Below are 26031 nucleotides of genomic sequence, written 5' to 3'. Positions count from 1 at the left end.
ACACAAGAACAGACATACATGCACACACGTGTGCACGGAGATATGTCAGCAGACAAAGCACACACACACATCCATGTACACACAAATACACACATCAACATACAGACACACAGGCGCGCACACACACTCCACCAGCATGATCTGGAGATGCAGAGAAGACAGTAAGCTGAGAAGCCCCTCCGAGCCACCCAGCCGCGAGGCCACGCCCACCGTGAGAAGCCGACCTGGCCTTAGCTGGGCCAGAGCTTGAGCCACTGTGACATGGTTCCCTAAGCCCAGCTCTGCAGTGACACGCAGACCGAGGCCACGTGGGAGCAACCTGGACGGGGAGGTGCCTGCAGGCAGAGGCAGGAACCAACATTTCTGCAGAGCCGCAGCCTTACAAGAAACTTGGTCTTTAGTTCTGGTGCCTTCTGGGACTTGGGGGAGGGGATGGCCAGAGACACTGCCTTTTTAAACACTGTGCACTTGAACACCCACAGTGCACAGGGAACCGGCTTTGGCTACTGGGCTAGGTTGAGAGGAAGAGGGCAGCGCCTGCCTAGATCTGGACGTGTCACTGGGGGCACCCAACCCAGTGACATGCGGCAGGATGAGCCTGGGGACAAGGCCTGCGTGGGGCCGCAGACAGAAGGGACATGCTCCCGTCCACTCTGCCCCTCAACAGCAGGCTGCCCTCGGAAAGAGTAGGTTCCCCGAGTGCAGACATGAAACCGCTCTGTTGAGGGGCGGGGTCCTCGCAGGCCCAGCTATGGGGTCCCCAAGGGCCTGTGTCTGCCAGCAAGGGACCCTGGTGTCCCCAGCACCGAGCCTCCCCGCCTTCCCACCACCGAGGAGGGTCCCCAGTGTGACTGCGGAGGACCCTGCCACTGTGGGGCAGGCCTGGGGGCCTGAAGCAGTTCCCGGGCCCCTGTCCCAAGGGAGTCAAGTGGCGGAGAGCAGCACCCAGGTGACCCGGGGCCACACGGACCCGCCCCTTACAGGTCTGTCTGCAAAAGTCGCCTTCACTGGCAACTTCCCGGCCCACTGCCCGAGGCCCAGGCAGGAGTCACCAGTGGCCACACGTGCGGGGTCACCAGTGGACAGAGCCACTCAAAGGCTTGTGAGCCAACCCCACGAGGGATCAGGCAACAGCGTGACACCCAGCAGCTTCTCCCCCAGCTTTGCTTAGATTCTCAAGAACAGGAACAACATGAGATTTGCTTGTCCTGCTCACTAACTTCATTCCTTGCCTCTGAGCAGAGAGAACAAGCCGCCAGGCCCGGAACGGGCCACGTGCTTTCTCTCCACAGCTACTGATGAGTTAGAAGACGGCACCCTGGGGAGACCGGGCCACTGGGCGCTGCCCAAAGCCCAGGACAGACTCGGAATGTGGGTTTGGCTGACGCCCCATCCCGATACCATCCAACACAGTGCCAACGCCTCCTACATCCGAGGGGGCAGGCCAGACTCCCAATCTTTTCTGCATCTAAACATCTTGAAGCAAGTTGTTAAAACAATTCCCATTCTGGAGACACTACGGTTCATGTTTTAAATCTCCAAACGCCACATACATCAAACCCAAATCGTTAGCCGACGATGAAGTAACCCTATATACCAGCAATCGGCAAGCTGCCATTTGTAAACGAACGTTGGTGCCCGCGCAGCGGCAGCTTTCAAGCTACAAGGCAACAGCTGAGTAGTTGCAACAGAAACCATGGCCGGAGAAGCCAAAGAAGTTTGGCCCTTTGAGGAAAACACGGGTCGGGCCCTGCTGTCCACAGGAACAGCCTCGGGGTAACAGTTTAGTGTCGCTGGGGACCACCGGAGAGGTGCAGCCAGGAAGGCCGTGCTCGTGGAGGAGGCCCCCACTGCCCGCCCCCCACCTGGACAGGTGCCCCGCTCACCTGTGGCGTGGCAGAAGAGGTGGAAGGTCCCCAGGGCATGCACGTGCTGGGCCTGGTCGCTGAGCAAGGGCGGCAGCAAGGTGACCTGCAGGCGGCTGTCAGGCCCCGGGCCCGAGGCCGGCCAGGGGCTTCGGGGAGAGGAAGATGAGTCAGGGACCAGACAGGACAGGGAAGAGGACCCCGGAGGAGGAAAGGGCAGAGGAGATGAGGCTGCGAGACAGAGGACAGAAAAGAGAGAGGGCTCTGAGGCAGAGGTCGTCAGGAACGCACCGCATGCCACAGAAGGGGCACAAAGTGCAAGAAAGAAAGGGGCCCAGGCCGCGCGGGGAGGCGGCGGCGGGAGAGCCACAGGGAACCACGCGCCCGCGTCGAGGATATAAGCTTCTGTTTATTCGGTTACTTTCCGAACGTATACAATTCAAAGTAGAAAAATAAAAACAAAGTAAATCTTATAAAACACAAATGTTTACACCAAAACGGTCGAAGCCCATCATGCTGGAAGATGACACTGTCCACACAGGCCACACACACACTCAGAGTTTATTGCTCTTTGCCACGGAAAGAAAGGCTCCTCTACGTGGGTGTCCGGAAAGCAGGAAATGTGGAGCGTGACGTCGGTGATGGTTAGACTGTGCCGCCCACTTGCACCTTGAAAGAGGGCGCCAGGCCTGGCAGGTCCGTGGCGGCGGCATCGGTGGGAGGGGCGCTGTGCTCACCAGCAGCCTGGCTGTCCCTGGCCGTCCTGCTCCCTTCCAGTTGTGGACAGCTCGGTGAGGCCAAGGGGAGAGTCTGGGCGGGCAGAGGGCATGAGATGGAAGCAAAAAGAAAAAGGAGATGTTCAGATGACCAAGACGTCCCGGTGAACGTTCTGTGTGGGCAGCAGGTTTTGACCAGTGGCGGTGGGCACTGGATTGTAACTCACTCGTCCTCTCAACTCTGGGCCGACCCGGCTCCACCCAGAGCACGCTGGGGGCCACATCCGTCCCTCCAAACCCTGCCCGGTGTCGTGGGACAGTCCTCCACAGCCTTCTCCTCAGAAGAGTTAAAACAAGAGTAAAAAAAAAAAAAAAGGTACAGAAAAAAAGTCTCTCTGAAAACGATGCTTCCCTTAAGGAACAAAATTAAAAAAAAAAAAAAAAAAAAAAAAAAAAAGGACGTGCTCAAGACATGGTTTTGTCTGCATTTCTAAAAGCAGAAAAGAATGCATTTAGCAAAAGTAAGATTATCCCTGAGAATCTTAAGCAACATAAGCCATACCTTTACCCTAATATACAACAAAATCCAGAAGATGTACATCTTCCAAATATTAAAACATCTGCTTTAGTAATTTAAAAAATGAACGACCCAACACGCCAACATAATTAAAGCAAAAATCCTAAAAAGTAATTCTGTGGAAGAAAAGGTTCGTGCCAACCTGGACAACAAGCGATAAGTTACCAATCTGATAAACTAAAACGTCATTTCCAATCTGGAATTCAATTCTCTTTCAGTGGCTGCTACAAGGAGGGGACGCTCACGGCCCAACTCTTCCTTGGCCAGTGGGGGCCCGGCCGTCTTCCCGCCACAGAGCGGCCTCGGGCGAGCCTGCAGGCATGACTCCAAGGGCCCCACCGACCAGCAGGCCGGCCGCGATGCTCGCCGTTTTCCGAAAGGACAAAGAGAAACCAAGTCACAAGCGCGACCCAAGAGAAAAGACACAGAAGACTGAGGTTCGCTGACCACGGCTACCTACGCAGCACTGGACGGGGGACTGAACTGGCAACACGAAGACCTCCCGGGGAGCAGCGGGCGCCTCAGTCCCCGTCCGCGTCCGAGTCGGCGAACTTCAGCTCGCACTTGACGTCGAATGGCCGGTCCCTGACCGGGAGCTCGTCGATCTTCTGCGAGTCCTCCCGGTCAGTGGGCAGCCTGCTGGCCATGGTGTCCTGTTCTGTCTCATAGCCGGTGTCCAGGGCCGGCTTGGGCTGCCCCCCGTTCTGCTGGGAGAAGCTGCCCTGCTCCACCAGCGTCTCCTTCACGCTCTGTTCGCAATCCGAGAAGTCCGACGTGGGCTGCTTCTTCCCGAGGAGCATGGCCGAGCGGAACTTCAGACACTGTCCGGGCAGGTAGCCCTTATAGCAGTTGTAGGTGAAAAGGCAGAGGAAGAGGACAAAGAAGAAGAGGAAGAGAACCATGAGGAGGCGGTTGTCACTGGTCTTGAGATACATTGTCTTCTCCGAGTGGACCTGGGGGACCGTGTCGATGACAATCTTTGGTTCACAGGACATGCTGGTGGGCCCCTCGGGGCTGGAGGGCAGGGCAATAGCACTGGGAGTGGTGACCTGCACGGCTGGGGTCTGGGGAAAGGAGCCTTGGGTGGGCCCCGCTGACGCTTTGGAGGTGATCCTACTCCCTTCTGTCCGTGTGACCGGCGAGGTGGAGGCCACCGGAGTTCGAGGGACCACCTTGACCTGCAGAACGTGCTTGGCCACCACCTGCAGCACTGTCTTGTTCTTGACCCTCTCCTCAGACAGGCACTGGTACACCCCACTGTCTCCTTCCGACAGGTTGAAGATGAGCAAGTTCTTCCTGCCCACCAGGCTGTACTTGGGGCTTTCGGCCTTGAGCACGCCATTCTGGAACTTCCACACCACCCGGGCCAGGTTGGACTTTTGGGAGCATTTGAGTTCTGCTGTGCCACCATGCTTGAAAAAATGCTGCAGGTAACTTTCTTTAATTTTATCTGGAACATCAAAATAAACGTGCACAGCATCAACAACCCTGCTCGATACTTCCTTCAAAACTAGGTCAACACGCACAAGAGGACACAAGAGTTTCACCCTGTGGAGCAACATGGAATCTTCCAGAACGGCAAGGAGATAAAGACATGCGTGACGGAAAAGCAAAGATTAAGACCCCAATGGCAGCCCTCGGGGACAAAGAAAATGAAGCCAACTCTGAGCAGAAGAAATCCTGTTTCGCACCCTGATTTCCCAGGAGAAAACTCCCCAGGCCAGGGAGGCTGGGCAGCGGTCAGCTGTGCCTTCTGGTGGCGGCGCTGCATCGAACAACGGGGCTTCTGCTAGCGGCCGCCGGGTGTGCTACCCGTTCGGTGGGCCTTGGCGCCCTCCTCCTAAACCTGTCTTAACTGATGACAGCTAGCGAGCGGGTTAGGGATGGGAAGGCAGGGGCCCAGGGCACGCCTGCCTTCAGCTGGGACATGCCTGACCTCCTGGCAGGGGTGGGATCCCCCGAGGGGAACGGGGACTAATCTCATGAGTTCCTCCCTCCCGTTCACAAGAGGTGTAGGTTTGGTTTAACGCGCCCCAAGCTAAGCAGAAGAGAGAGGATGCATCTCAAGCGCAGACGTCACAGTTTGGGATGGAGAGTGCCTTCCAGTAAACAAACACACTCTGCGTGGCTTCAACATCCTGTTCTGTGATAAAAGGGACAGAGAAACATCCTGGGGTCTGCCACGAGATTACTTGACCTCTGTTCCGAGTAGAGAAAGAAAAACAAAATGTACGAAATGCCACACCAGCAAAGCATCATGAAATGGTGACGTGACCTGGCCGTCCCTGAAGAGAAGGCAGCGAGGAGGAGCAACTTACCGGGGCAGGCGGACGCATCCCCGCTCATCTCCTGAATCAACCCCCTGCAAGACAACCGGGCACAGGTTACACAGTGCACGCGCTTGACGCCACGGGGCTGGGCGGAGCGCCTGCATGCAGGGGGGCCGGTACCTGCTGGGGCCGTCGGTCTGGTGCAGGGCGATGCAGGCGGCCGTGGCGGGGCTCCAGGCGCAGTAGGGATCGCGGGCCAGCACGCAGTCCTCGCAGGTGCCGTGTTTTCCGCAGAAGGCCACGGGGGCCTGCACCACGCCCGAGTTGGAACCGGCATAGACAAACCTCCTGCCCTGTGGGTGTGAAACAGATGAGAACGGTGGGCACCGGGTGGGGGCGGCCCTCAACGCGCCCGGTGCTTGTCTAGCTCATGGGCAGTGATGACAAAGCATCGCCCCGAGCTTCTGGAGGAGGAAGTGGAACGAGGCCAGGTTAGATCCAAGACAGATCTGCACGGCAGCGTCGTGACAGACGGGTGGATTTCGGGCGGCATCCACGGGCTAACTCACAGCGTGCTGGGCCTTGGTCCAGATCCCTCCCCTCCCCCGTCCGAGCACCCACCCCCATCCTACCCGCCAGCAGTGCATCTCTGCACCTCCTCTGCCGGCTCTGTGTGTAGGAAGACCCGCTAGCCTGACACTCCCGACTGCCCTCCCAGCCTCACCAGACCAGAGGCCAAAGGGCACAGCCTCCAAAGCCCGTCTCGTGCCTGCAACACGTGAGCACCAGCACACAGACGGCCCGTGTCAGTGTGGGAATCCAGCGGGGCCGCAGTGAACACAGGTGGAGAGTGAACAGAGCTCTAGTAAACGGAGTTCAACAAGTAAGGAAGCATTCGTTTCTCACGCATCTACGTTTACGAGAAATGAACGCGGCTGGGGAAATGGACAGCCACGCTCAGAAGTAGAGAGCAAAGCGGGCTCCTCCGTATTCTGGAATGCTGGGCCTGGGACGTCTCCACCCGCAGGCTGATGCCGCCGGCGCCCGCAGCACTGGCAGGGAGCCGGGCGCACGGGCAGTTGGGGCAGGCTGATTTTCTCACGGAACTCAGCTAGAACGAGGGCTCCCCCAAGGAGTCCACCTGAAGCCCAGCAGCAGACCCAGGGCTGGCAATTCACATACGGCATTTTCTCTCTCCTTTGCTGATGAGCCTCGGTCTCACCCTGATGCTCTAGAAAGGCCGTTGACTAATGTCCAAAGATTCCCAAGTTGACACAGAGCTTACTTAGTATTTTAAACACAGATCTATCCTCTGAGGACACGTTCTGAATTAATTTCAGAGTCTGGCTGGAGTGCAAAGGCCCTGGCGTTGCCCCAGATCTCCTGGCCTGTGATGCCTTGAAGGCCCAGGGGTCACAGACCCACCGTGTGTGAGCACAGCCGAGAGAGGGCAGTCCCCTGTGCAACAGAGTCAAACTGTGATGGCAGGTGGCAAAGAGAATCAGGCCCAGTGCCGGCCTATCCATGTCGGCAGAGACCTGGGCAGATGAGGCCAGGTGAGCCCATAGTCGTAAGAAGGAATCAGGACGACACCCTGTATCACAGTTGGGATCACGTGGCTCAGAGGTGAGGAAATATTTCCTGGGGAGACCGGCCAAGTGGGCAACTTCAGTGGGGTCCTACGGAGGGGCACTGGAGAGGGCTCGGACGCTCATGCAGAGCGGAGCAGGTGGCCTGGGGAGCCCCACGTGACCCCTGCATCTTCCTCGCACCACAGCCTGCTCGGCCTCCAGCCCTCGCTCCGCAACAGGGCAGGGCCTCCCCGATTCCAACGAATGTGGATGGGAAGGGGACAGAAAAGTGGCTTGAGATCCCACGGCAGCAAGCGCTGCAGGCAAGGCCCATGGGTGGACATGCAAGTCAGTGGGCGAGAGGCAGCCGGGTGTCGATGTAGCCTCAAGGTCACCCACAAATAAGTGTCAGCCGCCGCGGGGGCTGAACACAGCCCCCAAACTCTTCAACTCCTCCTTCCAGGAGCTGGGGCTTAGCTCCCTGCCCCCCAGGTGGACTGGATCCACAGACCACAGGGTGTGGGGACAACGTGGAAGGAGAAACCGAGTAACTCTGAGAAGTCATTGAATCCGTGTCTCCGAGACAGTGGTCATCTCCCCAAACGCCCAACCCCGACTTCAACACGAGAAAACATCAGATACGCCCAAACCGAGGGGCGTTCCACCAAACGCCGATCAGTTCTCTCCAGATGTGTGAAGGTCACCAAGATGAGGGCAGACGGGAGCCGTCAGACAGACACCGAGGGAGGCCACAGGAGGCCCTGGAGTCAAAAAGCAGGTTGTGGGAACGTGGGGATTGGGCGTGTGGAGGTGAGTGCAGGCGCTGCGCCAGCGGGCCTCCTCGGTTAGACAGGCGCGCTGGGGAAGGGCTGCAGGACCCCTGTACTATTCACCCCAGCTCTTCTGTGAGAGAAAACAAGCTGGCCGGGTACCACCCGGCACCTGTGAGATCTGCTGAGCACGCACGTGCCCAGGTGCCCTCCTGCTGGCCCCCTTGTGGGTCCCCACCCTCTGGGTGGCTGTGCCCTCAGCTGCAGCACCGGGCTCTCTCAGTCACATCTCGGTCTCTGTGTACACAGGTGGGTGATCGTGGGTGGACATGGCCAGAGCTGGAGGAGCTCCCACCTTTGCTGTACAGGTGGCACCTCACCATCAAAGAGCGTCCCCGGGAAAACCACACTCAGCCTGCTCCATGGGCCCAGAGCATGCCTGCCATGTACGCACAAGAGGCTGGAGAACACGGCTGTCCATGCGGCAGGGGGAGAGACAACCCAAGTGTCCACCAGTGGGTGAATAAACCAGATGTGGTGGGTGCATGGGATGGAATACTATTCAGCCCTGAAAAGGACGGGTGAACATGGATGAACCTTTAAGACATCATGCTGAGTGAAATAAGCTACTCACAAAAGGACAAATGTTGTAGGATTCCACTTATATCAACACAAGGTTCTTAGAGTAGTCAAACACACACAGACGGGAAGGAGAATGGTGGGTGCCAGGGGCTGGGGAATGGGAGGGAGGGGGGAGTCAGTGTCTAATGGGTCTGGGGTTTCAGTTTTGTAAGATGAAGAAGTTCTGGAGATGGGTGGGGATGAGGGTTGCACTATGTGAATGCACTTAATGGTGCTCAAGTGTACACTCAAAAATAATGAACGTGGTACAATTTATATGACGTACACTTACCACAATAAAAACAAAAAACAAATGCACTTGTCAGGGGAGGGCAGGTAGTGACAAGGAACCCCCCTCCCTGGCAGCCCTACCTGTGCTCCCCCAGCCCTGTGGCAGCTGCTCGTCAGTTTCCTGCAACGAGAGCCAGGCATGATCGACCCAGAAGAGGCTGCGGGTGGGGAACGGGGACGGGGGAGCAGGTGTCTTTTTACCCCGAACAGCCGCTGCCTGCTGCCACGGCAGCACGGACAGCACTCTGAAGCCACCCTAGCCTCCCACTAGCCCAGGAGAAGGTGTGGGACCCCATGGGCACCGAGCCGCATCCCAGCACAGTGGAGTCTCCTGTGGGAACAGGCAATTCACTGCCCGGGGTGCCAGGCTCCCTGCATGGCTAGCCCCCGGCCACATGACCAATCCTGACCTCAGGCAGGTGAGCACAGGACTGACCTGCCGGACCTCCCACAGGTGGTCCTGCCCCCTCCCTCCCTTCTCCTTCCCCCATCCCTCCCATGGGATTAGCACCCACACGCCCTGGAAGACTTGGGTTCGGGATGGAAGGGCCAGCTGGGTCTGTGAATGATGTCGTGGGGCAAAGCCGAGCCCTGTTCTCATCACACGTCTGCACTGGGGGCCTGGCCTTGGTTCTGATGAGTACTAGACCATCTGGAGGCTTTGAGGGTGCTTGCCCCAGCCGGGCTGAAGCACCTGAGCAACGTGGCAGTGGTCAGAAGGGCTCCTGGGCTTCCCTGTTTCAACAACGATGCAGGTGGGCCCAGGGGAAAGGGGGCCCAAAGCACCCACCCGAGAGGTACAGATGTCTGGTAGCCTAACCCCATTAGGCTATTTTGTCTTCCTTCCCGTTTAGAACTGGAGCGAGAAAACACACACTGCGGCGGCCAAGAGGGGAAGTGACCCTGCTACGGGAGTCTGAAAACCAGATCCAACTCCTCAAGCTCATGACGATGGGGAGAGGACGAAAGACCGTGTGTGGAGTTTGAAAATACGCGCCTGACCGAGAGGTCGCCTTCTTCTCTTTCTCGCCTGGCTATCGGGACCCCCTTCCTACTGCCCACAGCCCAGGGAGGAGTGAGCCTGGGCCCCACGAGCCGCGTGGAGGCCCCAGCCCGGAGCCAGGGCAGGGAGGATGCCCTGAGGGGCTGGAGGAACAGCCTCTTTCCAGCGTGAAGAGAGGATGGCCCAGGAGCGTCCCGGGTCAAAAGGGAAAATCTCAGCAACAGGGCGACGCCATACGGAGCGAGGACAGCCTGGCTTGGTGCTCCCAAGCAAGGCTTTACAAACAGGGTGCAGGTGGAAGCGGCCAAGCGATGGGTGGGCCTGCAGTGGAGGGGAACTCGATGCATGGCCAGGCTACCAATTTCTGATGCTGATCAGAGCCTGTCGGCCCAGGGGTCACAGCATGCGGAGTCACAGGGCAGGGCCGGGACAGTCTCAGGGGCTGCCGTCCCTCACCGTATAGATGAGGAAACCGAGGCAGGACTGGCCCACCCAGGTTCACAGTCACGCACCTGGAGCCAGGACGTGGACGAGGTCACCCGGTGCCCGGCCTGAGCTCTGCTCTTCACTCCCCACCCCGGCTGTAAACCGGGCGGCACACTTCCCAAAGGCCACTTTGGATGTACAGCAGGGGACAGCCTGTGGACCACAGGGCAAATCCAGCCCGCTGGCTGTTTCTATACAGCCCATCAACTAAGAGCGGGTCTCACATTTTCAAACGGTTGAAGAAAAATCAAAATAATAATATTTTGTGACATACGAAAATTCCATGCACTGCAAAGCTCAGTGCCTGTAAATGAGGCTTTGGTAGGTCATAACAGGGCTCACTTGCTTCCGGACTGCCCACGGCTGCTCTCAAACTGCAACAGCACGGGCATCACAGCCTCCAACATTCACTCTTGGCCCTTTACAGACAAAGCGGGCTGGCCCTGGTGAAAGAGACAGCGCCTCCTGAAACGGGGCTTTACAGACACGGCACGTCGTTACTCAGAGGACGCGTTTCTGTGCAGATGAGGAAGCTGCACGGAGGGCACCCCCACTGACTGGGTCTTAACCCTCACCAAGTTCCAGCACAAGAAGTGTTTTCACAGGCCAGTAAGCCCCCCGATGGCATTGTACATTGGTCCCAACAACTCAGTGAGGTTCTGCAGCTTTTAGGACACAGTTTGCCTTCCCTCCACCCCATACCCCACAGCTCATGGAAGAACTTTCCATAAGAGCCTGAAGGTCAGCTCCTCTAGGCCAGATGGACAACGGGGCCTGCCTGGCCCAGCCTGGCCCAGCCTGTGGTCACCGAGACATGGGGCCGTCCAGCCGGCCAACCCAGTCACTTTACCTTCTTGGAGGACAGCAGCAGGGTTTGGACAGGCTCGAAGTCCTGGAAGAGCTGTGTCTCCTCGATGATGTGGATGTTGTTCTCAAGGCTGATGGCTTTGTGCAGGGCGCCCCGGTCTGCAAGGTCAAAGCTGCAGGTTACTTACTCCCCAGGAGGAGAGGACGGTGCTGGCTCCGTCGGCCACGCAGCCAACGGTCACTCTTCTGCCTCCCATTCCTTCCCCCAGTAGGAGGCTTAGAAACAGATGTTTTTGCATCAGACACAGAAAAGGAAAAGCCATCAGCAAAATAAACAACCGGACTGACATGGGTCATCCCATTTTTATCTGAAAAATAAACAGCCCTCTGTTGACTTCAATACCCCTCATCAGAGTACTGGACACCGTGTCCTCCAAACAAACATGACGTGGTTTTTGGGCTGCACTGGCCTCTGAGGGTGCCATCCTTGTGTCAGGAGCCCCAGGTAGGGGAGGCTGGTGGCTGGGCAGCACCCAGAGCTGACCACAGAGCCCGCCAGCTGCTGCTGTGCCTGGCTGCCAAGACCGTTCCAGAAGACTTGTGTCGGAGTCTACGGACCACCAGGAAAGGTGTGTCTCCCACGGCAGGTCAGGACAGGTGTCAGGCAGGGAGGCAGGACGTGCCCGTGTGCCGGCTCTCACCAGCCTCGCTTCGCACCGCCCAGACCTACCACACCGGAATTTCTAGATCTGGGCCAGGACTCGCATTTTTAACCAGCGCCCCAGGTGTTCTGATGGTCACAGAGATCTGAAGCCATCCGGGTGTGGTGACTTCTCAGAAACCCTTCTGTGCTGTAACAAACCACTCAGGCATCTGGGGGAGATGCTGGCTCCGGGCAGCAGAAATGAGCTGGACTCACCCATGTTCTTACCCAGGGCCCGGGACCCACCTGTGCTGACAAACATGACATCATGGACCGTCCCGTCCAGGGCCCGGGTCCTGTCCACCACGATCTGCGTGTAGTTCACGTCACTCTTGATCAGCCGGGGCCTGTTGTCTATCGGGGTCACAGAGTCATCCATCAGAGGGTGGTCTTTGACAAACTGCAGAGTCTTGTCTGGGAGGTTGAGGGAGCTGGAGAAGTTGGCCGCACGCGCCTCCCGGTTGATGCACTGAAGGGAGCAGACCATCCGTCACCGCGGGGTGCACGGGCACGTGGCGTGCGCTCCGCACAAGAGGGGAGGCTTCCCCGAGGGGAAGAACTTAGGACTACACGGTGGATTTCTCGAAAAAATGGAAACGCTGAGGTGACCTTTCCCCAGGAATCTGAAGACACAGTTATAAAGCAGGGAGGAAATGCAACTGTCTTTCTGTCCACAAGACACAAGTGTGTCTCGTGATACAGTCAATGAAGTAATTTTCATCCATTCATAAATGAAAGAAGCATATCACACTTTTGAAATTGAAAAATACACACTTATCATTCCACAGCTCTCCCAGAAGAGAAGCCTCTAAAAGTGGCTAAAAATAGTCCAATTCTAAAAATAAATAGCATAAAGGTCAAGAGCGCAAAGGATTCTTTTTCCTGTCCTAGTTCTTGATGTGCGTAAACCAAAATTCACGACCACAGGTGAACACCTTTTGCTTAGAGATACGCATGAAAGGAACTGACCTGTGTTAGCAGAGACGTACCCCCGCGAGGGGGACCATCCTGGGGGAGTGAGCTCCAAGCACCAGGCCATTCTCCCAGGTCACAGCCCCACCCATGGGCCATGTACACGGCCCAGCTCACCAGTCACATAATAAACGGATGCAGCCGCATCGGCCTAGACACCCACACTGATTTCTACATAAAATTCACTACTCTTAGGAGAAAGAAAAATGTGACTCATGTTAATGAATGCAGAGTATCGCTCATCCCTTTGCCAAGAAATCGTGTGTTTCTCTGTAAGAAACAGAAAATGAAAAAGCTCTAATTTTATTACGCAATGTTAATCCCACAGAACAGCTGGTGCCAGCCAGAAGAGCTTTCTTGTTCGGGCAGTTTGTAGCCACAGCTGTTACCCAACACACCGATGAGAAAAAACCAGGAAAAGGAGAGTGTGCCCACGGCCCTACCCAGTCCCGGGTGGGCGCCCGCTCCCCGTGGAGAGAGAGGCCGGTCCACTCACCGCCCCGGGCCGCGGGGTGGGCACGGCCCCGTTGTAGCGCACCCACTTGGTGTGCGACTGCTCCACCGTGGCGCTCTGCATGTACTTCCCACGGGAGAAGACCGCCTCGGCTGTGGACAGGTTGTAGGCGCACACGGCCGACAGCCCCACGTTGTTCCTGGGGAGGAAAGGGTGACGTGACTGCCCTGAAGCGGGAAGTGCAGTGAAAACACCCCCAACCCACCCACCCACTGGGCACTCACAGCTGTGGGGTGAAGACCCCATAGAACATGGGCTCCTTCAGGCCGGGAGACCTGAGGACAAAGACGTCTCGCAGCACGTTGAAGACGAGGTTGCTGTCCGGCCGGGAGCAGATCAGCCTGGCCTTCAGGAAGGAGGTCCACTTCTTCTGTAAGGTCCTCAGGCCGCCCTGGTCCCCCTGTAACCCCAAAGACACACGTGGTAGGAGGAGGGCAGACTTCCCCCGTGAGCAGGGGATAAGTGATGTACTTGGGCCCAGAGCAGCTCTGCCTGAATGAAAGGAAGCCAAGGCTGAAAAGGAAAGCCGGCTGCAGACGACTAGTGACGCCAGCAACTCCCTTCATGTCAGCTCGGGTCATCAATTGAAGCGCAAAACCAAACCAACAAAGCCCTCTCGACGAGCAGGCTCCCAACTGCCCCCAAGTTATCTGCTGAGGTGCTCTGGTCCTGCCAGGTTCTCCAAAACACTTTTTTAGTGAACTGACCACCAAGCAGCAATCGTGAAACACCCCTGACATGACTCGGTCTGGAGAGAAATACTGAAACTCTTACAACTGGATGCAGAAGAACGTGAAATCGACGTACCCTCACTTATTCTGGACACAGTGAAAACGCACCCCTCCCCATCTTTACGTTGGAATGGAAAAACCCCAATTCCAACAGAATTTGGTTAACACGGTACAGAAAAGCTAACTTTTTATAAACTGGGGGAGGTTTGAGAGAGGTGTGTTAAGAGCAGAGCCCTGAGGACAGTCATCGTCACACACGGGGCGGGTGCTCCTGTGGTCTCCAGGGAGGCCCGCAGGGAGGACAGGGGCCCGAGCCCTCGGCCCGTCCGCACTGACATCTGTAGGGTGGAAGAAAATAAAGTGGTCGGGAAATGGACATCTCGCAGGAAGTGTGGAGCCTGGGCAACACGCTCTCACTGAGGGCTGGGACCAAAGAGAAGGGGGGGCTGGGCTCACCTTGCAGACCCTCGCTACCCGCGGGATCATCAGCTTGAAGACGAACTCGTACTCCACAGACACCTCCGTGAAGAAGAAGTAGACCTTGTCGTCCCCATCGTCCCCGCCCTCCGGGCTCTCTATCACGTCAGCAAACACGAAGCTGGGCTCTGCAGGGAACAGACGCTCTGGTTATGCCTGTGCACACTGAGGGCCCGGGCACCCCCTATCGAGGAAGTGGGAGGGTGCCCATGCCACACCCCAAACAAACGCCAGGGCTCGGGAATGATGACGGTGCCCATCTTGCCCTCCTTGGCCTAAGGAGATGCCCAGGATGGGGGTTCTGAAGCACAGCCTCCCGGTCCAGCCCAACAACTGAGGGCTGGGCCTCCCAACTGGCAGGCAGCCTGGGGGCCCCAGGGAGCTAGATCCCACCATAGCCTGGAGACCCACCGGAAGATATGCATTTGCCAGTTTAATAAACAGCACGTGCCTAAAAGAGACAAACTGCTGACCACCAGATCCAGGTGCCCCAAGGCTCTGGCTGGCTGGCCGATGCCCACGAGAAAAGTCCCCTGTGAGCATCTGTGAGCCGTCTGGACCGTGAATCCAACATGGACACATGATGTCCAGAGATTATGGTATAATATCACGTGCTGATGTAACGAGCCTGAGCTCGCCATTCTGAGCCTCCCAGATCCGTTTTCAAGAAGGGATAAAGGCAGGCTTGAAAGAGCGCTCTCTTAGCAGAGGAGAAAGCAAAGAAGCCCGTGGATGCTGGCTGTGGAGCCCCCAGCAGTTCCAGAAGCGCCCCTACTGCACCGGGGCTGACACGAGCCCCGGGACACAGGAGGGTGAGCCGCGGATGCCCTCCTGTGAGGCTGGGAGCCGGCAAAAGGAGAACTGGAGCGAGGGCTCTGCCAGCGAGGAAGCCACCCCGAGCAGAAACACATCTTCCATGACGCCACCTGCTTCTTACCGTTAAGCCAAGGAATCGCATACTCCGTTCTCAGAGGACTGTGGGAAGAATTTCGGGAGATGATGGGTTCGCTTCCCAAAAAGTTATACGACGTCCCAGAATAAAGCTCTCCATCTTCAGGCGGAAAGAGGAAAAGGGAATCAACACCAGTGCCGGGGACAGACGCTCAGCACCACATTCTCCTCCCAAGCTAACGCAAGTCCTCCCAGGAAGCAGAGAGACTATCGCCCTGCTTCTGGGCGCGTGTTTCTGCTTCCTGAGTCTTCTGTTTTGTTTCTTTGACGTGGGTAATTTTAGGCTCCATGTTAAACTGTTAGGGGCAATAAGTAACGCAAGTAACTCCTGCATCCAGTAAAGTAACAAACACAACAGTGGGTGCACACAAGGCTCCTGGCCTGCTCGCCTTGGGTGTACAAGGCCGTTCCAAGGCAGGTCATGGCTCAGTCACAAACGTCCCTTGAACAGGAGCATTAACTCAATGTGACCGAGTAATGCAGATGATTTGCACAAATGACAGATATAAGATAATCTCTTCCTACAAATCTAACCTGAGGACTGTGGAGGTGGCTGGTTATCCTACTGAACAATGAATTCGAAAGCTTGTACCAGCGGGTCTGTGGAGAGGCTCCCGTACCTTCTGTGAGGATACTGAATATGGGCACGAAGCAGAGGGAGACCCCTGTGGAGGAGGAGGATCGGGACCTCCTGGGGGTCCAGCAGAGCTAAGCCAGGGACAGACCCTGAGAGCAGGACTCACCAACCATGACGGACGTGTAGCTTTGTGCTGGGTCGAAGGGACACCTTCCTTTGCCGTCTTCATTTTTGCCCAGAAATTTAAAGGATGTTAAGTTCTATAATTGAATGAAAAGAAAGAGTACCATAAAATGTCTGAACTTCTGTAGTCATAATACATCTTTGTGGGACCATTTAATTTACAGACTCACTCTTCTGGGGGGACAGAGAGAGAACATGCATGGTCTACCACCTGGTCCCAGGTCTGGACGCTGGTGCCTTGGCACCCTCTGACACCCTCAAGAGTGCCTCCAGATCTTGGAGCCTCAGTTGACTCTCCTATAGGACGGAGACCGCAATGCCGATGGCTCTAGGGTCGTAGAACAGCCAGGGAGAACCAAACACAGGATGTGCTCCGGAAGGGACTGGAAGGCCACGTGCAGAACTTTAATATCAACAAAGACGCCTTCAAAGCAGCGGGGGACCAGGCTATCCAATAAACAGATAACAGGAAAAAAGGAGCAGAATTTCTACCTCATTGCACCCATCGAAACACACTCCAGGTGGATCGAAGATTTAAATATTAAAAACGGAACCGTGCTGCACTAACAGAAAGTATGGGTGACAATTTCAGTCTTGGGATAATCTCTCCTCGCCTGACAAGACAGCCCAAAGCCAAGTAAGGGAAAAAATAGACAGATTCAGTACACAAGGCACTGGGAAGCGTTTGTCCACAGAAGAATGAGACAGAGATCGACAGTGACCAAGTGGGGGAAATGCCTGCAAGATGACAGAGGAGGCATTTCCATCCCTGAATATACAAGAAGCTTGTACAAATGAGTAATAAAGCATTTCCAGGAGGAGAACGGTCAAAGCACAGCAAGTTAGAGAAGAAGAAACTTATCTGGCAGCACAGACAAGAAAGGATGCCTGAGCTGCCGGCAAGCCAGGAAGCACAAGGCAATGAAAGTGCGGTACCATTTTCCACCTGAAAGCCTGGCGAAGCTTAAGAAGATGGACACCCAAACTGCGATGGGTGGATGGGCAGCCGTGCTGTCTGTCAGAGCGAGGGAAACATGTCACAGACACCGCAGAGAGGGCTCAGGGGCATGGGAAAAGATGCAGTTACATTTCTAACAGGCTGGTGGAAACAATATACAGACTTTTCACCTCTTAGGTTAGGAGGTGTGAACTGGGATGACAGTGCACCCCACTGGATGTGATGCACTGACTGCATTTCAAGAGGATGTTTGGGGAAATCTGAACAGGGACTGGAGGTCAGATGACATTAGAGAATTACTGTCTATCTCCTTAGATATAATGACAAACCCGGCATTACTGTAGGAAAATGTCATTATTCTGAGGCATGTGACGGCATCTAGGGGTCATGGGTGTGCTCACACCTGTGCACACATACGGACGCTCCCAACCATGCAATCTGTGGGGTTAGAACACATGTGTGTGATCAACTTTTCTGTCGGCTTGAACTTTTTTTTAAATATTGGGAAAAAATATAGGTCTAGATTTCAATGAAACATACGATTCCCTTACCTCAACAACTGACATGCCTATGGAATTTAAGTTTAAATTCCATACCTTAAGCTTCTAGCTAGAGTTTAGCCAGGAAATCCTTTCACGTGCAAAATGTTTCTAATACGACTAATGTGACCTAAGGAAAAAGAAACTAAGTCTGTCTGAGGACTGAAGATCTCAACACCTAGATGCACCCCCTACCCCGATCCCAACCTCTGTGGCCAGAGTCTGTGGACACAGACAGCCTGGCAGACCCACCCTGTGTATGGACCCCACCCCAGGGGTGTGTGTGCGGATACAAGTTTTTCGAAGCAGGTCCTTACTTCGCCCATACTTTGTCCCGTCATGTATCTCCAACTCAAGCTTGGAAAACATTTTTTTTTTTTTTGCGGTACGCGGGCCTCTCACTGTTGTGGCCTCTCCCGTTGCGGAGCACAGGCTCCGGACGCGCAGGCTCAGCGGCCATGGCTCACGGGCCCAGCCGCTCTGCGTCACGTGGGATCTTCCCGGACCGGGGCACGAACCCGCGTCCCCTGCATCGGCAGGCGGACTCCCAACCACTGCGCCACCAGGGAAGCCCGGAAAACATTTTTTTAATTCCAATGAATTTGGGGTTCCAGCAAACCAAGCTTCCACTTTAGCATACTTCACACTTGACAGTTACTCACTAAATAGGGACAAACACTAGAAACTGTGCTTCATTATCGATCCTCAAGGGCATTGAAAACACTCCTCCCTCTTTGTGGTTGTTATAAATGGCTCATCAGATTATCTGAATAAAAGGAGCATCTCCCAGAGGGATGCTGCTGTCTAATCTGCTCTCTCCTTCCGGCTACCCGTCAGCAAGGGAATCAGGAGTGGTGGGAGGGTGGTGTAAGAGTGAGGGCCCCTCTCCAAAGGACCCTACTGACAACTGACGAGGCTCAAGGAGAGTCAAGGACATGATGCAGGTGACGGAGAGATGGGTCCCGCTTCCATAACCGCTCAGCAAGCTGGCACTGTGTTGTCACTCCTCAGAGGGAGGAATTCCAGAACTGCCTATCAGTGGGCAACTTGTACCCCAACAGCCAACACTGAAGGTGGTGCCCCAAGACCAGAGCAGCAGACGCTGTCCTTGTCAGCCCGGGCTGCCAGGACGACCACAGACAAGGGTCGGGGGAGCTGCAACCACACATGTTCCCGCCTCATGGTTCTGGGGGCTGCAAGTCCGAGATCTGGGTGCCAGCATGGCTGGTTCCTGGCGAGAAACCTCTTCCTGGCTTGCGGACAGCCACCTTCTTGCTGTGACCTCACATGACCGAGGGAGAGAGCTCGAGAGCTCTGGTGTCTCTTCCTCTTCTTATGAGGCCATCGTCCTATCAGGCCCCCGCCTTCATGACCACGTTTAACCTTAATTACCTCCTCATGGGCTGCATCTCCAAATACCATCACATTTGGAGAATTAGGGCTTCAACGTATGGATTTGGGGGAGACACAAACATATATGAACCAAGAACAAGGGATCCAAGAGCAGAAGTCCTGAGTTTTCCACTTGACCAGGGCCCATGTCCTAGCCAGGGCTCCCTCACAAAATACAAAATGTGACAAGGAGAAATAGGCAGGATGCTGGATCAGGGCACATTGATGCTTCCTCTCTGTCAACACTGGCCTTCCCAGAAGGTCCCCCCCCGCCCCCGCAACCACTGCCAGCTCTGCACTATGGGCCAGCGGTCCTGTAAGTCCTGCACCCGTCATGCCCTCAATCATGGTGGTTTACAGTCAGGAAGGCTTAGAGGAGGCCGGTCAGTGGGCAGAGGCCTTCTGTGGAGCCACGGGCCACCCCCACCCCCACACAGCCGGCAGGAGAAAATCCTCCCAGACTGCATAGTGGAGACCACTCGCCGCCGCCTCGAGCCCCACGCTGCTCTAACTGCTGACCAGGGGACCTGCGCGGACTTACCAGGTGGTCACAGGCTGGCTGGAACGCGTTGGTCCCGCACACGTAAAGGGCGCTGGCGCTGAGGGGCTGCAGCACGCGGATGTAGTTAAGGCATTCTGTCTACAAGGAAGAGAAACGCACGGGTCAGCCACCGAGCAGGCTCCAGTGGACGCCCTCCGTGACCCCGGCTGTCCAGCCTGTTCGCTGCAGAGCACGAACCAGCCAAGCACACGCCCACCAGCAGCTCCTCACAGCTCACTGATGACCAACCCGACTGTGAATTCACGGCCACCCTTCCACCTCGGGCCTCAGGTGGCATCCATCTGCACAGGCCAGCCCTGCCCTGCCTGGCACGCTGGGAGCAGGCTCCCGGAGACCCGGCTCCATCCCTGCACAGACCTAAAGCTGCAGCTGGCCAGAGTGCTTCTGCCTCTGCAGGGTCCACAGGCCGCTGTCAAGAGCCAAAGAGATTTCACCTCCGTCACTGATTTATACTCAGCAAAGATGTATCAGCCAAGAAGCCATGAAAGCTGACCTCAAACCTTACTGGACACCCGGCACAGGGAAACACGCATTCACTGTCACTGAACACACAGACCACTCATTGTATTGGCAGGCCCGAGGGGGGGTGTGCTGGGCAGAGTTCCCTCCACCTTCCCTTCCTCTGGGGGACCCCGCCCTCGACGCCCCAATGTGCGCAACTGGAAGCAGTGCTTCTCAGGAGAGGGGTGTGTCCGGCCCGCCTAGCTCAGGGGAGAGGCAGGACTAATGAGGGGCTCCGAGCCCGGCTCCACGTCAGAAAGGCCCTGCAGGAAAACCAGATGCCACTGAAGAACGCAGCCGCTATTTTAGGATGAAATGTACTTGGATTATATGTGCTAGCATGAAATTATCTCCACTCGGGAAAGGTTTTTTTTTTTTTTTTTTGCTGTGATTGTTTTGAAACTGGTTGGAAGTCATTCATCGTCCCTGAAAGAACTGGGAGGGACCCTTGTCCGCTGTATGGCCTCCACGTGGGGCCGGCCAAAGTGCCTGTTCTAATTTAGCTCTAAGACAACTCCCTGCGACACCTGTTATTACAGCGCAATGCCTGCATTTTCCCTCATTTCGAATTTAGCAACTTTGGTGAAAGTGTTTAGTACTTTGCTAAAAAAGTTTAGCCAAAACATTTTTTTTTTTAATTTTAATTGCTTTGAAATTAGCCAACAACTACTGAAATTGACTGTAACTCAGCTGTCTTAACCAACTACCAAGGAAGACGGGGCGCTTATACCCCAAGACTCCGACATCGGCCCAGCACCACTTAGGGGCAGGGCGGCCCAAGTGGTGGTAGCCATAACCCAGAGCTCTGGAGGGAGATGGATGGACACTCAGCCCAGCGCTTCTCGGATGGCCACCACACCGAGATGCCCAGTATCTCCTAGAGAAGGAGCAGTATCTCAAGGCACAGATGCTGCCAACAATCCAGAAATCCTATAGCAACCCCTCCAGGCCACTGGGGCTCAGGAAAGGCATGAACGCTGCACTGTACACCTTTAGGCCAGCAGGCATCAGACATCTTTTTCTGTAGTCAAAGTATCAGGCCATTTGAATAAATTCAATTCAGATAAACTTTAAAGTAGTTTTCTAAAGCCTAGTATGTCTGGCACTTACACTGAGAGCCCCAGGCTCGCCACTTGGGAACAGGGTGGTAACCTGCCGGATGAGTCGCGATGACGTGAGCAAGCCGGGCAGCATCCTGAGGGCGGGGCAACCTGCCTGGGCTGCACCACAGAGGTCAGGGCGTTCGGAAGAGTCAAACAAGTAAGACAGGCCTGGGTGGGCTCTGAAGCTTGTAAAAGAAATTACCTGTTTTGATTTCCCCTTTTCCGCACATTTTGCTTTTTTATCTTCTGAGACCTTCCAATATGCCTGTGAGGAAAAACAAGAGTCCATTTCAGTGCATGTTCCCCCTTTAGAAGGAGATACTGGTATAAAAAACATACAGTTTACAAAGCACATGGTGGTGTTTAGAGCACAGGTATTTCCTGAGACATAAATATCTCAGATTGCAAAGCAAGGCTCAGAGACCAGACGCTGGGACCCGTGAGCAACGGGGCTTCGTGAAAGTTCTGTGATCCTCATGCTGCAGCCAGGGGGCCTGGAAGGCGCCTCCCAGATGACTGCCATTCACTGAAAAAAACTGCAAAAACTAAATGACTGAAAGTGGGGAGGATTCAATTATTTATCAAAAAAATAAACTGCAGGCATTTTCTTTTGTTTTCTTTTTTTTTTTTTGGTCGCACTGCATGGCACACAGAATTTTAGTTCCCCGACTAGGGATCGAACCTGTGCCCCTTGCAGTGGAAGCGCAGAATCCTAACCACTGCACTGCCAGGGAGTTCCCTAAACTGCAGGCATTTTCAAACATCAAGTGGGTTTTCTTATCCTTTCAAAACTGATTCTCGAGTCTAGTAAAATGTCTTGACGTTTACTTTATCAGTGGGACAGCACGGTTATGATGCTTTAAATTTTATGTGACGGCAGCAGGTGAAAGTGATGAAGCCACGGGGCTCCCTCAGGTCAGATGTCTTCCCGCTGAGACCTGTGCTCCTGCTTCTTCCACACCAGGTGGATGAGCCAGGCTGGCAGATGCCTCAGCCCCCCACCCTCCAGAGGACGGGGAGCAACACCGCTGCATCACAGAAGGCTCCCACGCTCCCGCCTCACTGTCCCCAAGATGCCCCATCTGCCCGTGTGATATTCCAGGATTGATGCCAAAATATATTTCCTCCCAGGGAATCAAAGCTGGCCGTCGGCCACTCAGAGGTCAGGAAGCACACGGTGCTTCTGCATGACAGTGAAGTGAATCCCCTAGCAATGTGTTTTCAGAGAAATGGAAGTGCTAATCAGGACACATGAAAGCAGAACAAAGTGCCATTTCCAATAGCAGCTTCCTTTAGAAATTAAAATGTAGACAACTTCATCATTATCGACAGGCAATGCGTAAGGACACGGGAACATGAACTCTGACAGGCCCTTGATCAGGGTGTTTCCACTGAAGCTTGGCCGTAGTCCTTCCACTTTTTTTCCCTCTTTTACGTCTGCAGAGCCCTAAGCCTCTCGGTTACCCATAGTGATGGCATTAACAGAACGGGGGCTCTGACTGAGCACCTGCAGGGTGACACAAGCTCACGGTGGAATCACGATGCTCCCAAGACGGGATTCTGAAAAGCAGTGTTAGCCCGAGTGGTTGGAAAGGACAGTAAGGCTCAGGGGAAGGGGGTTCAATGAACACAGGGACTAGGGGCTGAGCAGGGCAGGCCCTTGGCATCCCTCTGCTCTAAGGGCCTACTGTTTCAAGCACTTTATGTTCATGGGGTCATGACCAGCCTCTCGTTTACGTGAAACAGAAATTAAGTTCTACGCCTGACTCTGGAGACTAACACAAAATGAAACCAAAAAATAAGAGATCTGGGGCAGAAAAGGCACAAGGTGAGCGTGGGCCGGCTTGATTCCAGAGAACCAGAAAATTACACCAACCACCAGGGTGGTGTGTCTAAGGATTCAGGAGGAGAGGAGAGGCTGCCAGAGGCCAGGAAGGGACCGTTCGAGCATTGGCTACAATGGCTTGAGGCACTTCAAACACGTTTAAATCCACGAGTCGTGGTCATACTCAAAAACCAAAAACAGTCCAAAAACCCACCGTCTCCCTTTGGGGAGAACTTACTCGTTATTTGGAAAACTAGTAAATAAAGGTGAAGATTTCAAGCAGTGATCCTGCCATGTCCAAAGGAACTGGCCTCGGGAGATGTGAAGAGCTGGCAATGGGCATTCCCCCGTCACAGACGATATTCCAGCTCACAGACGGAGAGGGAAAGGTAGAGGTGGGACGTCCCATCCTGCAACCCTTGACGTGCTCCAGACTGCGACGGTCCAGGGCCAGGAGGAGGACGCCCCCGCCTGGGTGGAGGGTCCGGCCTCTCACAGGAGCCAGACTGAGGCTGGGGGCCGGACAGGACCGCGAGTGGCTCTCCCAGCAAGCAGACTCAGGGCGGCTCCTAGGAATGGCGACTCGACGGCGGACAGAGTGCCTGGCCACACAGACGGCCTGAGTTCAACCCAATCAAACTGAATAGTCAAACATCGTTTAGGAGGGAGTCCATGAAATGTGAACACTATTTGATGAAATTAATTTTGGGGATGCAATACGGTATCTTGGTTATTTTGAAAAAAGGAGTCCCTTCCTTTAGGAGATGCTCAGGGAAACATGTGCAGATGAAGAACATGTGTTTGGGATTTGCAAGGCCTCCCAGAGGCAGCAGAGGAGGAGGACGTGGATGGGAGGATGGGGGTGAACCCCCGGCCTGCGGGAGCCTCAACGGGCACAGGGTTCATCATTTCACTCCCTCTGCTCCCGTGTGGCCCTGAGATTTTCCGTAATAAAACGTTCAAAAATCCAAGATAAAAAGAGGGTGATCCCTGGGTGAACTGCCAGCCTGGGGAGGACGGAGGCTGCCAGGGGACACCCTGAGATGGGGCTTCGTGGACACAGGGCGGGAAGGAAGCTTCAGGATGACAGGGCCCTCAGCCCCGGTGGACAGGAAGGCTGCTTGCTAGACGCACAGGACGTCCGTGGCGCTGGCCACTGGGGTCAGCAGGCTCCACAGCCAAGAGAGGGCCCGACGCCCCAAGAGGAGGCCGGCGTGTGGATGTGAGGAGAAAACACTGGAAAGGGTGTGTGGCCCAGACAGCAGGGGAGCGGGGAGCCCAGACCATACCTCATGCTGCTTCTTGGAGATATTGTGTGCGTCCAAGGCAAACACGGCTTCCCGGGCGCCCACGTACAAGGTGTCCTGGTCCTCACTCAGCAGCAAGGCCGAGTAGTTGAAGATGCCCGGCTCGTGAAACTGCACCAGCTGCACCTCTGGGGAGGGCGGGGTTGGGGGGAGAACGTATTAGGTACTTCTGAGCTTGGACACACCCCGAGCCTCTGGTCTCCTTTTAGTGCGTGGTTGTCTCACTGGGGCCATGCATGGGTCTGCTACCACAGTGGACAGGCCCCAGCCGAGGCCAGAACTCAGGCACCTTTGGGTGGAGGCCGCCACCAAGTGTGAGGCCCCAGAGCCACTGTGCTCTACCAGTGCTGTGGCCTGACTTCCCCTCCTGCTCCGCTCCCTCCAGCCCAGCTGAGCTTCAAACCCGGCAGCGTGACCTCCTAGGAACATGACCTTCAGGCAGTGTGACCTCTCTGCTGTGTAACCTTGTGACCTCCCAGGAGACTGCAGGCCAGATACCTTAAACTGCTGACCACGGTGGTTGCCTCTCCCTCCCATCAAACTCTTGTCTATGTGTATTTAATCATCCACAGATGAGGTTTACAAAGAATATAACTATTTAGGATTTTCTTATTCAGAAAAAAATCATTTACCTCAAAGCCTTTAAAAAAACCTATTTCAGCGATTACACCCCTTAACCCAAGCATTTTCCAAGGATAATCACCACAAACTTAAAGAGCAGGGAAACAAATGGCTTTTTCACTTATTTGGTAATCACATCAATAGCTATTTAGGAATATGAGGAATTTAAGGATGAGCTATTTAGGAGTAATATAAATGTATTGACACTATTTCTTTTTTTTTTCTTTTTTTTTTTTTTTTGCGGTATGCGGGCCTCTCACTGTTGTGGCCTCTCCTGTTGCGGAGCACAGGCTCCGGACACGCAGGCTCAGTGGCCATGGCTCACGGGCCCAGCCGCTCCGCGGCATGTGGGATCTTCCCGGACCGGGGCAGGAACCCGTGTCCCCTGCATCGGCAGGCGGACTCTCAACCACTGCGCCACCAGGGAAGCCCGACACTATTTCTTAAGGAGATATTTCTTCTTTTTGACCATCCCAGAGTCAATGTTCAACTTGGTTTTCCATCTATCACCGAGCTCTGATTTTATTGAAGGGTTAGGGGCTCACACTTCTGCTCTTCTAATTTCCCATTGTTGAAGAAAGATGCACACAGGATAGAGGCTCTCCCAGCACACACACTGCCTGGAATTCTGCACAAGACAGCTCAAGCCCTGCAAGCACACCTCGCTCAGGACCACTGAGCCTGAAAGACTGGAGCAGAGGGTTCCTAAGACACAGCTCCCAAGAGGGGAAATAAACAAAAGAGAAGCTAATAAATAGCAAATGAAAACAACTGGCCTGAAGCTCAGCTACACATGATTAAATATCCTCAAACTATGGATACTCCTTGGTGTGGTTTGTGCTCAGGCAGCATGCACCAAACATCATCAGGCACAAGAAAGATACACTTCCTTCCAGGGCTCCCCCCGTCCCGATTTAGAAGCCAAATCAGCAGGCCAAGAACAAGCCCTGCGAGTGTTCCCAGTTATCGGACCATCTCCCCAGAAGCGGCGGCGGTGCAGGCCATCTGCCCACACGCAAGTGCCAGGAGAACAGACCCAGCAGAGCAAAGGGCGCCCGTGAATCTCAACGCCACGAGTAGGGGGCAGGGTGGCCCTTCCCTTCAGATGCCACCAGCGCCGGACACGGCTCTGCCCTCA

At 55.1% G+C, this 26031-nt stretch overlaps 1 protein-coding gene across 4 annotated transcripts in view; it reads right to left on the bottom strand.

Annotated features, from left to right (window-relative positions):
- SEMA4D (semaphorin 4D) overlaps positions 1 to 26031 on the bottom strand; it is a 121825-nt gene that overhangs the window by 10036 nt on the left and 85758 nt on the right. For 3 of the 4 annotated variants that reach the window (XM_081237863.1, XM_081237865.1, XM_081237864.1), the window contains 13 exons: positions 24255 to 24400; positions 21343 to 21405; positions 19516 to 19614; positions 16069 to 16162; positions 15312 to 15425; positions 14354 to 14502; positions 13391 to 13566; positions 13149 to 13305; positions 11927 to 12149; positions 11021 to 11136; positions 5609 to 5781; positions 5477 to 5520; positions 2255 to 4608 (listed from right to left, as the gene is read on the bottom strand). In XM_081237863.1, the coding sequence (XP_081093989.1) occupies positions 3680 to 4608; positions 5477 to 5520; positions 5609 to 5781; positions 11021 to 11136; positions 11927 to 12149; positions 13149 to 13305; positions 13391 to 13566; positions 14354 to 14502; positions 15312 to 15425; positions 16069 to 16162; positions 19516 to 19614; positions 21343 to 21405; positions 24255 to 24400 (2483 nt within the window). In that variant the 3' untranslated portion in view covers positions 2255 to 3679. Of the gene's footprint in view, positions 1 to 1886; positions 2097 to 2254; positions 4609 to 5476; positions 5521 to 5608; positions 5782 to 11020; positions 11137 to 11926; positions 12150 to 13148; positions 13306 to 13390; positions 13567 to 14353; positions 14503 to 15311; positions 15426 to 16068; positions 16163 to 19515; positions 19615 to 21342; positions 21406 to 24254; positions 24401 to 26031 lie in introns of those variants that run through there. The other variant, XM_081237866.1, reaches the window with a different exon arrangement.

This window comes from Mesoplodon bidens (assembly GCF_964165515.1).
Source record: "Mesoplodon bidens genome assembly, chromosome: 6".
Classification (NCBI taxonomy): Eukaryota; Metazoa; Chordata; class Mammalia; order Artiodactyla; family Ziphiidae; genus Mesoplodon; species Mesoplodon bidens.
The sequence above is the reverse complement of the archived record's forward strand: the minus strand, read 5'-3'. Positions and strand labels throughout refer to the sequence as shown.